This window comes from Cebus imitator, unplaced genomic scaffold (genome assembly GCF_001604975.1).
Source record: "Cebus imitator isolate Cc_AM_T3 unplaced genomic scaffold, Cebus_imitator-1.0 Scaffold104, whole genome shotgun sequence".
NCBI classification, from domain to species: Eukaryota; Metazoa; Chordata; class Mammalia; order Primates; family Cebidae; genus Cebus; species Cebus imitator.
In genome coordinates, this window is record NW_016107419.1 from 5,683,524 (window position 1) to 5,697,225 (window position 13,702).

At 38.0% G+C, this 13,702-nt stretch overlaps 1 protein-coding gene across 6 annotated transcripts in view; it reads right to left on the reverse strand.

Annotated features, from left to right (window-relative positions):
• HEATR5A (HEAT repeat containing 5A) overlaps positions 1–13,702 on the reverse strand; it is a 131,744-nt gene that overhangs the window by 57,025 nt on the left and 61,017 nt on the right. For 5 of the 6 annotated variants that reach the window (XM_017537605.2, XM_017537606.2, XM_017537609.2 and 2 more), the window contains 5 exons: positions 12,794–12,957; positions 12,536–12,711; positions 4,390–4,495; positions 3,566–3,756; positions 1,250–1,409 (listed from right to left, as the gene is read on the reverse strand). In XM_017537605.2, coding sequence (XP_017393094.1) covers positions 1,250–1,409; positions 3,566–3,756; positions 4,390–4,495; positions 12,536–12,711; positions 12,794–12,957 — 797 coding nt within the window. The remainder of the gene's footprint in view (positions 1–1,249; positions 1,410–3,565; positions 3,757–4,389; positions 4,496–12,535; positions 12,712–12,793; positions 12,958–13,702) is intronic. The other variant, XM_037741720.1, reaches the window with a different exon arrangement.

Here is a 13,702-nt window from a genome sequence, read left to right on the forward strand (position 1 = left end):
AAAACGTGGAATATAAAACAGGCATGTAAGGAGAGAAGGAAAAAAGAAAATAATGTAAATGTAGACATTGGAATGACATGCGGGTAGATCTTCTGTAGGAGAAGTCAATAGTTTGAGGTAGTAACAGAAAACGTCTGTGGGTCAGTTGATGAGACTGACATAAAGAAGCTGATTAACGAAGCAATCAGCCCTTTGTCAAGCTTTTCTGCAGGAAGGTGGCAAGATGAAAATCTTGTAGGAAAATGAATTTAGCCTTGTATCTAGAGAGAGTTAGAAAAGAACCTAAAAATGTGACTAATTTGGAAGCTATGATAGTAATGTGGCACACATTAATAAGGGAGACAGATGACAGAGGGGGAGTAAAAGAACAGGAGAAATAAAATTCATTCCATATTTGATTAAGATAGGAGAATGATGATTTTATTGACAGATATGTACAATGATGTGGTAAAGTGGTTAAGAACAGTGGAGTCTATGACTTGTGTTCTTGATCTGATTCCATGATTTATTAGCTTTTCAGTTGTGAGCAAGTTGCTGAGCTTCTCAAGCCTCAGTTTTATTTCCCCATAACGGACTATATACCCCAATAAATTATTATGAGGACTAACTGAATGACTATGAGACTTAGAAGAATGTATCATAACACCTCGTGCCTATTAAGCTCTTTAAAATAGTAGATGCTATTATTATTATTATTATTTCTTGAGACAGGGTCTGGCTGTTGCCCAGGCTGGAGCGTAGTGGCACAATCTGGACTTACTGCAACCTCTGTCTCCTCGGCTCAAGCCATCCTCGTACCTCAGCCTCCTGAGTAGCTGAGACCACAGATGTGCACCATCATGCCCAGCTAATTTTTGTATCTTTTGTAGAGACAGTGTCTCACCATGTTGCCCAGTCTGGTCCTGAACTCCTGAGCTCAAGCAGTCCACCCACCTTGGTGTCCTAAACCGTGGGATTACAGGCGTGAACCACCATGCCCAGCTCAATGCTATTATTAAGATGGAACAGAGACACATTTTCAGAAAAACACATTGAAATTGACTACAGACATTCTGAATGTGAGGGAAGATTTTAATTTAAAAAATCCATCAAGGTTAACAATGGCTTTGACACTTACTATGGGGGGAAAACCATATTTGCAAATTTCCGAATATATTGCAAATATATTGACCATCATATTAATGGTTAATATAATCTACATCATCTACAAATCATGAATTTCAAGGGAAGTATCACATGAGGTACCCACCTGCACATCAGGAGAAGTGCTGTCCTGAGCCAAAGTATAAAGGATTCCAACACAAGAATTTAGGTGTTGAGAAGAACTTATTCCTCCTAAATACCTATGCAGGGATGCCAAGGCCAATGAGTATCCTGTCCTAGTAACCACGTCCCTTGCTGATTTCAATCTGTAAATATGAAAATTAAAAAAAATTGTAATCACTGCAAAAGGAAAAAAAACCCACAAAAGCTAATGCATGTACACTGTCACTTAGGCAAAACTTTTTATATGGATAGTTATAAAATTCAGAAATATATTTTCAGCTAACTAATGAAAAATTCTGACGTAACCTAAAAGGCATCTTGCAAAGGAAAATATTTTGAATCAAAATGTCTTTATATTATTAATGGTTAGCTTAGTACGAACAGTTTCAATGTCTTTCATATATATGTGTGCAAAGTTTTTAAGACAAGTATTACTACTTTATGATTAAGTTACATTTTAAAAACTCAAACGCTGAGATACTTTAATTTCATAGAGTTTCAATTTAACTTTGATTTTAAAATTAAATAGGCTAGGTGTGGTAGCTCACGTCTGTACTCCCAGTGCTTTTGGAGACCAAGGCGGAAGGATCACTTTAACCCAGACCACCTGGGCAACATAGTGAGACCCTGTCTCTATCAAAAAAAGTTTTGGGGGTGGGCGCCAGTGGCTCACGCCTGTAATCCCAGCACTTTGGGAGGCCGAGGCAGGTGAATCACAAGGTCAGAAGATCGAGACCATCCTGGCCAACATGACGAAACCCTGTCTCTACTAAATATACAAAAATTAGCTGGGTGTGGTGGCGCATGCCTGTAATCCCAGCTACTTGGGAGGTTGAGGCAGGAGAATCACTTGCAGATCACACCACTGCATTCCAGCCTGGGGACAGAGCGAAACTCTGTCTCAAAAAAAAAAATATTTTTAAAACTTAATTGGACAGTGGCACAAGCCTGCAGTCCTAGTCACTTGGGAGGCTGAGGTTGGAGTATTGCTGGAGTCTAGCAGTTTGAGGTTGCAGTGAGCAATGATCACACCAATGTACTCCAACCTGGGTGACAGAGGATGACCTTGTCTCAAAAATAAATAAATAAAATTAAATGTAAGAGAAGTTAACGTTTATTAGAAATTTTCTATGTACTGTGTGCTCACTTAAGTGGTTTACATTTAGTCTTTCTTTAATCCCCACCGCCCCCCCGCCAGCAACCCTGAAGTTCATACTATTATTCTCAGTTCCTGTTTATAGATGAGGAAACCAAAGTGATAGCTAAAGTAGCTCTCACAAAGAAACCCACTATTAAATGGTAGAGTTGGGATTACAGCCAAGCTAATAACCTGACTCCAGACTTCAAATCAGACACACATATTCAGTAGACTCCAACGTCAAAGTGCTATCAGTACTACTACCACCACTACTAATATAACCTATTATACATATATAACATATAACCACAAAGTTTTATTTGTAGGCTTTTTTCCCATATTACTTTAATATTTACTAGTTCATTTACCTTAACATTTTTAAGTAGGTAGCGCTGTACCTCCTGGAATAGAGGAACAATGGCTGAGAGGTTAAAGTAACCTACCGAAAGTTACAGATCTGATAGAGATAAAAGTACAGGCCAGGCACGGTGGCTCATGTCTATAATCCCAGCACTATGGGAGGCTGAGGCGGGCAGATCATGAGGTCAGGAGTTCGAGACTGGCCTGGCCAACATGGTGAAAGCCTGTCTCTACTAAAAAAATACAAAAAATTAGACAGGCATGGTGGTGCGCACCTGTAATCCCAGCTATTCAGGAGGCTGAGGCAGAAGAATTGCTTCAACCCGGGAGGTGGAGGTTGCAGTGAGCTGAGATCGTGCCACTGCACTCCAGACTGGGTGACAGAGCGAGACTCTGTCTCAAAAAAAAGAAGAAAGAAAGTACAGTTTATGTTTGCTGATCTGCAGCCCACAGCCTTTTACTTTTCCTATAGCTTGTTCTTAGTACTTATCATATATATTTTATGCTATAAAACTATATTTCACTATTCTAGATCCCTTTCCATTGATGATCGATTATATCATTTATATAGATACTGATCTTTCTCTTATTATATAAAGACTACAGCTGAAATAGCAATAGTTTTTTATGAGTCAAGACCAGCAGGCTAATTTTTCTTTTCTTTATTTAAAGCAGTCAACATCTGTCCATTTTTTTTTTTCTTAAATCTCGCAATGAAGATCTTACTAGTTCCAACAAACCGGCAAGCTATACCCAGTTTTGAAACATAGCCCCTGAGTATTAAATAAGAAATTCACTTACTTGTCAAAGCTAACTTGAGCTAATCCAGCAGTAAAAGCTCCATCATCAACCACTTGGGCTAATCTAGCCCATGCCTCTGCAGCTGCACATCTCAGCAAGGCGTTGGGACTTTCTAGGGCTCCTGTAACTAATGTTAGTGCAAATCTTTTCATTTCTTCTGGACCTAAACATCCCTTGGAGCCAGCCACATACTGAAATATATAAAGAACAACCCAAACTTATAATTGTAGTAAATTCTCATATACAGTTTGGAAGGTATATTCTGGTTAACCAAATCTAAATATGTTCATACTTGGATTACTACTTAAAAACAAATCAGAACACAAAAATCCACACCAATTAATATAAATATAATTTCATTTTTTTCACAAAGCACTTTAGAATTTTATACCTCCCAGCAGCAATATGGCAATCAATTATCATTAAGGTATAAATGTCCTTGAAAGAACATTAACAGAGATGTCCATAAAGTAAGTGATTAATAAAGTCTATTATATTCTACTGTACATAGAGATGGTAAGTCATAAGTGTAACAATGAGCTGGATTTGGTCCATAGGCTATAGTCCATCAATCCTTGGCTCAGGATATCAGGATCAGTAGGATAATCCATGGCTCTATGCAGAGATTATAGGTTTGATTTCTAACAAGCTTTATGTGGACAAAAAGTAAAAAGAGAATTCCAAATCCTGAAAACTTTTTGTTAATCAGGAGATTAACAAAAATGAAGAAAAAAAGAGCATTTTAAAAACATTGTCCTCTGATAAACTTCACTGGCTACAGATTTTTTAGAAAATTAAACAAATATTTAAATTAAAAAAATTACCTTCAAAAAACTAGAAACTGAAGAAACAACATGTAACTGAACCACTTGCTGACGAGCTCCTTTTGTGTGCTTTATACGGTCCAAGAGCTGTTCCAATATAAGAAGCCTACAATCAGAAATAAAAGGATTTAAAAGCAAGTAGGTAAGATTTGTTTTTTTTGAGACGGAGTCTCGCTCTGTCACCCAGGCTGGAGTATAGTGGTGCCATCTTGGCTCACTACAACCTCTGCCTCCCAGGCTCAAGAATGTCTCCCACCTCAGCCTCCCAAGTAGCTGAGATTACAGGTGCATAGCACCCCACCTGGCTAATTTTTGTATTTTTAGTAGAGCAGTAGTAGTTTCACCATGTTGGCCAGGCTGGTCTTGAACTCCTCAACTCAAGTAATCTGCATGCCTTGGCCTCCCAAAGTGCCGGGATTACAGGAGTGAGCCACTGCACCTGGCCCCTCAATACCATTTAAACCTCACACTTTAGGTTCTTTAAACTACTGCAGTAATTTCAAGTGTGACACTGCACATTCCAGTAAATGGAAAACTAAAATTTGAGTTAATACCAGCAAATGTATTCAATATTGATATAACTCCACAAAAAATTTATATTTAACACATAGCCTTTTACTAATTTCAGGCAGGAAGATTGCTTAAGGCAAGGAGTTCAAGACTAGCCTAGCAACACAGTAAGACCTCTGTCTTACAAAAGATTAAAAAGTTAGCCAGGCATATTGGCACATGACTGTAGTCCTAGCTACCCCAAAGGTTGAAGCAGAAGGGTCGCTTGAGCCCAGGAGTTCAAGGTTACAGTGAGTTATGATCATGCCACTGCACTCCAGCCTGGGTGACAAGGCAAAACCCTGTCTCAGAGAAAGAAAAAAAAAAAAAGAAAAGAAAAATGATTTAAAAAGTGCTAAAAAGGCAACATTAAGGGCTGGGCATGGTGGCTCACACATGTAATCCTAGCACTTTGGGAGGCCAAGGTGGCTGGTCAGGAGTTCAAGACCAGCCTGGCCATGATGGTGAAACCTCATCTTAAAATAAATAAATAAATAAAGGTAATATTAAATGAAAAAAGAAAGGGTTAAAACTGTTTTACATATAATATTATCCCAAGTATATTTTCAAAGCAGTTGGGGATTCAAAGAGCTATGCTGCTTCTGGTTAGCTATAGATGCAATCATAGCTCACTACAGCTTTGACCTCCTGGGCTTAAGTAATCCTTCAGCCTCAGCCACCAGAATACGTGGAACTACGGGACTACACTACCACACTCCTATTTTTTTTAAAGAGATGAGGTCTCACTATGCTGCCCAGGCTGTCTTAAACTCTTAAGCTCAAGTGATCCTCCGACCTCAGCCTCTGAAATTGCTACGATTATAGGGATGAACCACTGTGCCTGGTCATTTTTCTTCTTTTATAACGTTTGTGAATCCAAATCTCATTATACACATGTACTAAAATTTATTCAACCACTCTGCTACTGCTAAGAAAAATGTTCCAATTTTCACAATTCTAAGATAAATATACACAGTATTTCATGTCCTTATAGCACAGAGGTTTTAATTCCTTATGTCAAGATTAAATATATGTAACTATAAAATAAACCACCCCATCTTAACATCAATTTATCTTTTAAAACACTGCTTTTATGCCCCATACTTTCCTGTTCCCTCTTTTCTCCCTTTAAATGAGAAATCTGAAATAATATTGAAGATAACTTTTTCAGTTGTAAATTATCTTGATGGCAGGAAGAGTAAAGCTTTTAATTTTATCTTCATCTCCCTAACATCTTGCGTTTGGCATGTAGTAGGCAGTCAGGTGTGCTTGCTGAACAATCATAAACGACAACGGCATCAGGTAATTAAACACAGGGCATGACTGGCTGAACATGAAAATATGGATATACTTTTATCTGACCTTAATGTACTTTCAATAAAATCCCCAATTCCTTTAAAACTAGATCTCCATCATTCTGCTGCGGCTACAAGGCAAGCTGTCCTGTAAAAAGCAATTTTGTTACCAAATCAGAATAGACATGAGGATCATGCCTTTAAAAAATCCAACTGTAAAAGAAGTTAAAAGAGTAAAAAGGAAGGTATGAGGCTATGTGTACATCACATGGGTTGGGGAAAGCAGTATGTATAAAATCAATTTATAAAATGTAATAAAGGCTGTTCCAATATAAGAAGCCTACAATCAGAAATAAAAGGATTTAAAAGCAAGTAGGTAAGATTTGTTTTTTTTGAGACGGAGTCTTGCTCTGTCACCCAGGCTGGAGTATAGTGGCGCCATCTCGGCTCACTACAACCTCTGCATCCCAGGCTCAAGAGTCTCCCACCTTAGCCTCCCAAGTAGCTGAGATTATAGGTGTACACCACCTAGTTAATTTTTGTATTTTTAGTAGAGCAGTAGTAGTTTGCCACCACACAGGTATTTTGTATTTTAGTAGAGCAGTAGTAGTTTTGCCACCACACAGGTGTGGTGGCAAACACCTGTAATCCCAGCACTTTGGGAGGCAGAGGTGGGCAGATGCCTGACGTCAGGAGTTTGAGACCAGCCTGGCCAACATGGTAAAATGCCACCTCTATTAAAAATACAAAAACTAGCCAGGCATGGTGGTGCATGCCTGTAGTCCCAGCTACTTGGGAGGCTGACGCAGGAGAATTGCTTGAGCCCAGGAGTGGAGGTTGGAGTGAGCTGAGATGGCGCTGCTGCACTCTAGCCTGGGTGACAGAGTGAGACTCCATCTCCAAAAATAAAAATAAAATGTAATAAAAATTGGTGGAGCACTAAGAATACTTAGAAAAGTACCTATTTCCTTATTTCAAGGTTAATTGTGTTCATCATAATAAATATGAAAAACTCAGAAAAGCAATGAAAGAAAAATAAAATTTACCCCAAATCCCATCACCTATAAGAGCCACCATTAACATTTTGACATCTTTATTCTTGTCTTTTCTCCCTCAGACATATGAATTTTTAGAAAACATAGATTGTATTGTATATACTTTGTTAATAACTTCCCCCCCTAAACAACATTATCAGAGATTTTCTCATCTTATTAACTATCATAGTGAATTAATTTTATAAGTAGGTATTAGTATTATATATTCTGGCAATATAATTTACTTAACTAACTTCCTAGTTTGGGACAGTTAGGCTATTTCTAATTTTTCTTATTACAAATAACATGATAAATATCTTGCATATAAAAATTTTTCCAGTGGTTCACGCCTGTCTGTAATCCTAGCACTTTGGGCAGCAGAGGCAAGAGGATTGCTTGAGTCCATGAGTTCAAGGCCAGCCTAGGCAACATAGTGAGACTCTATCTCCACTAAAAAGAAAAAAAATTAGCCAGGTATAGTGGTGCCTGCCTGTAGGCCCAGCTACTTGGGAAGCTGGGGCAGGAAGATTGCTTGAGCCTGGGAGACCGAAGCTGCAGTGAGCTGAGGTTGCACCACTGCACTCCAGCCTAGGTCACATACTGAGACCCTGCCTAAAACAAATTTAAAAAAAAAAAAAATTTCTGTCCATTGTTTAAGTCCATATTTAAGACATTTTTTTCCCCAAGAACATATTTATTTATGCCCAAAGCACCCTATGGGAAGATTATGGACGATAAATGGGACAACAAAGGGGAATTAAGAACAACTGTATGATCAAGCTCACAAGTTTAAAAACCTATAATGTCGTTATTAGATCATATCCTACATCTGTTATCATGGAATTGTATCACACTGAAAGTTCTAAAAATATGTAAGGTTAAGCATTTAAGAATTTTGTTATATTGTACATAAGTTGACCTATTCTATTATTTCTTGACCACATTCATGGACCAAAGACTACAAAACAGGGCTGTCAGAGCCCAAAATATTTTTCTTCATCCTCTGCCCCCCTAGTCCTAAAAGAGACTGAATACACTATTAACTAACCAAGGATTCAGGATATATGACACCAATTCCTTTAGAGATCTCAAAAAAAGATTCTGATCTTCCGGAAGATGGAAATAACTTATTCTTAGTAGTACTCAATTAGTACTGTTAGTAGTATCAATTATAATATTGTAATTATCATTTTGGAATGAAATGATAGATACTAAAAGTTTTGAGTCTAGATGTAATAAAAATACAGTTAACTGAATAAAGGGTGAAGATGTAACATTTGAAAATGCCGATTTATTTTACATTATACATTTTACATTTATATACCCTTTAGACAAAGTGTATACACAGTATACAGTCTTTAGACAGACGGTATATAATGGCAAAATTTTAATACTGAGAATTACAACTGTTTAAGCTTTTCCTCTCTGTCCATCCATTTACAAGTGACAGACATCATTTGTTGAAGCAGTCCATTTAACAGAATCACCTAAGGCGTTTAAAAAATTTCAGCACCCACCACCACAGTATGTATACCATACTAACCAGGATCTTCAGTATTTTTTAAATTTGTCTAGGTAATTCCAATGTGCAAGTCAAGGGTGGAACAATCCTCAGGTGAATTAAGAAATTCTTTGCAATTAGGTGAAAATCTATTTAAAAGCAACCACGAACGAAGGCTGGAATCAATGGTTCACACCTGTAATCCCAAAACTTCGGGAGGTTAAGGTGGGTGGATCACCTGAGGTCAGGAGTTCAAGGCCAGCCTGGCCAATGTGGCAAAACCCCAACTCTACTAAAAATACAAACATTAGCCGGGCGTGGTGGCACGTGCCTGTAGTCCTAGTTACTTGGGAGGCTGAGGCAGGAGAATCACCTGAACCTGGGAGGCGGAGGCTGCAGGGAGCTGAGATGGTCCCACTGCACTCCAACCTGGGTGACAGAGTGAAACTCTGTCTCAAACAAAACAAAACAAAAAATAAAGTAACCACAATCAGGTTGGGCACAGTGGCTCATGTCTGTAATCTTAGCACTTTGGGAGGCAGAGGCAGGTGGATCAGTTGAGGTCAGTAACTCAAGACCAACCTGGCCAAAATGATGAAAAACCATCTCCACAAAATACAAAAATCAGCCAGGCATGGTGATGCATACCTGTAATCCCAGCTACTTGGGAGGCTAAGGCAGGAGAATCTCTTGAAACCCAGGAGGTGGAGGTTGCAGTGAGCCAAGATTGTACCACTGCACTCCAGCCTGAGCTGTCTCAAAGAAAAAAAAAAAAAAAAACCACCAACAGTACACGATTGAGATCAATATTATTCTTTTGTGTATAAAATACCTTGACTTTCTAACCTTTAAACATTTTTGCATTAGAATCCTACAGTCAGAATAGAATCAATTAATTTAAAAGACAATTACACAATAAATTGTGTATTAATTTATATTACATACATATTATGTCCAACCTTAGGGTAATCACATTACACAACTGTTTAAACATAAGGCTAACCACAATAACAACAAAACGGCTTGAAATATTCAGTTGCTGTTTAAATATAGATACTTTAATTAAGACCTTTCTTCTCTAAAACTCAAATATAAGGCCAAAAAAGAAAGAGCCTGATAACTTACATAAATATCATATCTGTGATAACAGGAAATTAGAAACTTCCCTATTCATGTAGTTTCCCTCTTCTGGTTCTGTAATGACATCGACTGGAGACTGCTGATAATTGCTTATGACTCATTTTGTGTATGTGGGATCTTGCCAGACCAATTCTATATATACATACATATATGTTTTTAGACAGGGTCTTACTCTATTGCTCAGGCTGGAGTGCAGTGGTGAGATCTTGACTCACTGCAACCTCTACCTCACAGTCCAAGCTATCCTCCCACCTCTGAATCCTGAGTAGCTGGCACTACAGTTGCACACCACCATGCACGGCTAATTTTTATATTTTCTGAGAGAAGGGGTTTTGCCACGTTGCCTAGGCTGCCCTTAAACTGCTGGGCTGAAGCAATTCGCCTGCTTGGACTCCCAAAGTGCTTGGTTACAGATGTAAGCAACTGCACCTGGCCATCTATCATTTTTTTCAGTTAGAATTCAAACAGAGTGATAGGGTTTGGTTTTATCTGTTCTCAATGTTTTTATTAAAACAAACAAAACTTACCCTTCCTTGAATATTCATTATTACTATTATAATTTAGGTGGGGATACAAAAAGTATGAGTCCACTAAAAATTTCATTAATTTTAATAAGAAAGCATCTTCCCGAAACTACAATTAGGCAATAAATCCAAAAAGAAAACTTCTCTAGAATAATAAAATCACATTTTTAAGAGCAAAGGCTATAAAAAGCGTATTTTCTTTTTTGCTTTTCCACCATCAAAGATAGTGGAGCCATTTAAGAGCATGCTTAATCATTTGCTTAAAAGGCCAGCCCTGTTTCATCCATAGTAGTTATTGTTATATTAATCCAAATTAATTATTTTAAAGTATATGCTTTATAAAAAGGTAGAGACTAATTCAAATTTCATCCTCTCCATGTATCTTTCTTTGAATATTCCAAACCACTGTAATTTTCCTCTTATCTTTTGTTCATTAATAATTCAGTCATATATTCTCTTATCACCATAACCTTATAGTTACAGTGTATACAGGAAATGCTACCTCTGGGAGAAACATTATCTTTTGAAATTGAAGCTAGTAAAAATCAATATAAATTTCATTCATTTTTCTATGCAATAAAAGCAAATTATCACAAGACCTGTTTCAGAGAGGCACTGCTGATGAAACTAAAATATTTTTCTAAGTATTCACCAAAGAGATCAAGGTAAATTCTCTAACTGGTAGCCGCTGGAAGATGTAAGTGGATAAGAAGATGTAATAAAAGCTATGATCTAGTCAAAAGCATTGTTGCTGGTCGAGAGAGAGGAAGAAATGAATGAATGAATCAGTGTGGATAATAGTGATTTGTAAACTATTAACCAGAATAGCCTATGAGAGAGATTCACTTCCCATTTAGTTTTTTAGACAGTAACAGAATTTCCTGGATAGTGGATTTGTATGCCTGAGAAATGTATATATTCAGTTACTAATTAAACTCTTCATTCTCAACAAGAAATTATTAACAGCCTTTGGTTTTTCAAAACAAAAGTTCATTTTTTGGGGAGGACATCTTGTATTTATTAATTTTTTACACACAATAGCATAAGATGGAAATCCCTACACAATATGCATCAATACTGTTAGTCATACCCTTTCCCCCCTAGTTTTATTGAGGTATAATTGGCAAATAAATACTGCATATATACATAAGGTGTACAACATGATGTTTTTAATGATGCTTTGCTCACATATACATAGTGAAATAGATGACCACGATCAAGTTAATAATAAATATCCATTACGCGCGCGCGTGCGCGCGTGTGTGTGTGTGTGTGTGTGTGTGTGTGTGTGTGTGTGTGTTTTCTAAAGTAGGGGGTCCCCAACCCCTGGGCCATGGACTGGTAATGGTGCATGGACTGTCAGAAACGGGGCTGCACAGCAGGAGGTGAGCAGCTAGCAAGCGAGCATTATTATCTGAGCCCCACTCCTGTCAGATCAGCAGCAGCGTTAGATTCTCACAGGAGCATGAACCCTATTGTGAACTGCACATGTGAGGGATCTAGGTTTTGCACTCTTCACAACGCCTAATGATCTGAGGTGGAACAGTTTTATCCTGAAACCTCCTCCTACCCCTACCCCATGGACAAACTATACCCCTACCCCATGGACAAACTATCTTCCACAAAACCGATCCCTGGTGCCTAAATGGTTGGGAACCACAGGTCTAAATTCCATTTTAAGTGAACTCATAAAAACCATTTAAAATCCACTCAACTGAAAACAAATATCTGGACCCATAATGGTTCCAAAAAATTTTCCAAAGTAAGAAAGCCTATGAGACCTAGTCTTGGAAAAAACCTAGTATATGTCTTTGTAATAATTGCTCATAAATCAATATTCTTATGTCACTATTTTTCATTCATATTTTCTGATAGATGATAAGCTAAATGTGGGCAAAGTATTGTACCACAATAGTTCTAGTGGTTTTAGGTATGTAATCATCTTATTAAATATTAGCCAAGTGAATAATTAAACAAGAACTTTCATTTCAGCTTCACCTGTCATTTATAAGAAATCATTTAAGCTAATGAGATCTTCTGGCAACGTTCTTCTTACCCAGCAGTTCTCTATTATGCATTCACTGAAACATTGAAGATGTTTACCTTTGAGTTACTCCCACATGAGCACATACAACCCCAAAGAGTTTGGCTGCAGAACCAATAACTGATAGTGCTGGAGGTAGGGGCTTAGGCACTGAATCTCCCTCTATGTCTTTCTCATAAACAGAGTAAGGGTCATATTCAAGACTTCCGCAAGCAATACTATTACCAAGCAGGAGCTAAAAGGGAAAAAAAACTATGTAAGGTTTTAAAATCACTGGTCACAGATTGAATCTACTTAAGAGTTAAAAATGGCCATACTTGCTCTTCAATAAATCTATGGTCAGTTTCTTGTAGCAAAGGACTTAATATCAAAAGATCATCCTGATGACAGAGGGGTGGAAGTAAAAATGTAGATGCTGCCACCTGGGTATCAGGGGCAGTCAAGTCAGCAGCCAGCTCTTTGATGATGGCACAGATGTTTCCTGTTGAGTCACAGAAAAAGAGCAATTAGTACTATTGGTTATCTGGTGAGAGCATGGGGCTTAAAACTCAGGTTTAGCTTTAATGCACCCACTGGCCAACTTTAACATATCACAGCCGAAGATTGTATTTTTTATCCTTGAAAATTGCCCTAGAAATGACTGGTCCATTTCTAGGACTGGCTCTGTGTGACTAGAATGCTAGTTGCAAGGTTAAGAATGGATACTAAGCCGGGCATGGTGGTTCACACCTGTAATCTAGGTACTTTGGGAGGCCAATGTGGGTGGATCACCTGAGGTCAGGAGTTCAAAACCAGCCTGGCCATCATGGTGAAACCCCATCTTGGGGAAAAAAAAAAAAAAGAATGGATACTAAAAAAACATCTCAAAGTATGTGTATTTGTATACATGCCTTATGGTATAACATGATACAAAATATAAAAATAGATGTAAAAGAGGATTTACAAAAGCAGATTTTTTTTAAAACAAGCAGTCCAAAAAAATTTATAAGAATTAGCCTGAGGCCAGGGGTGCAGTGGCTCAGACCTATAATCCCAGCACTTAGGGAGGCGGAGAAGGGCAGATCACTTGAGTTTAAGAGCAGCCTAGCCAACATGGCAAAACCCATCTCTACTAAAAACACAAAAATTAGCCGGCCATGGTGGCAGGTGCCTGTAATCCCAGCTACTCAGGAGGCTGAGGCAGGAGAATTGCTTGAACCTAGGAGGTGGAGGTTGCAGTGAGCCAA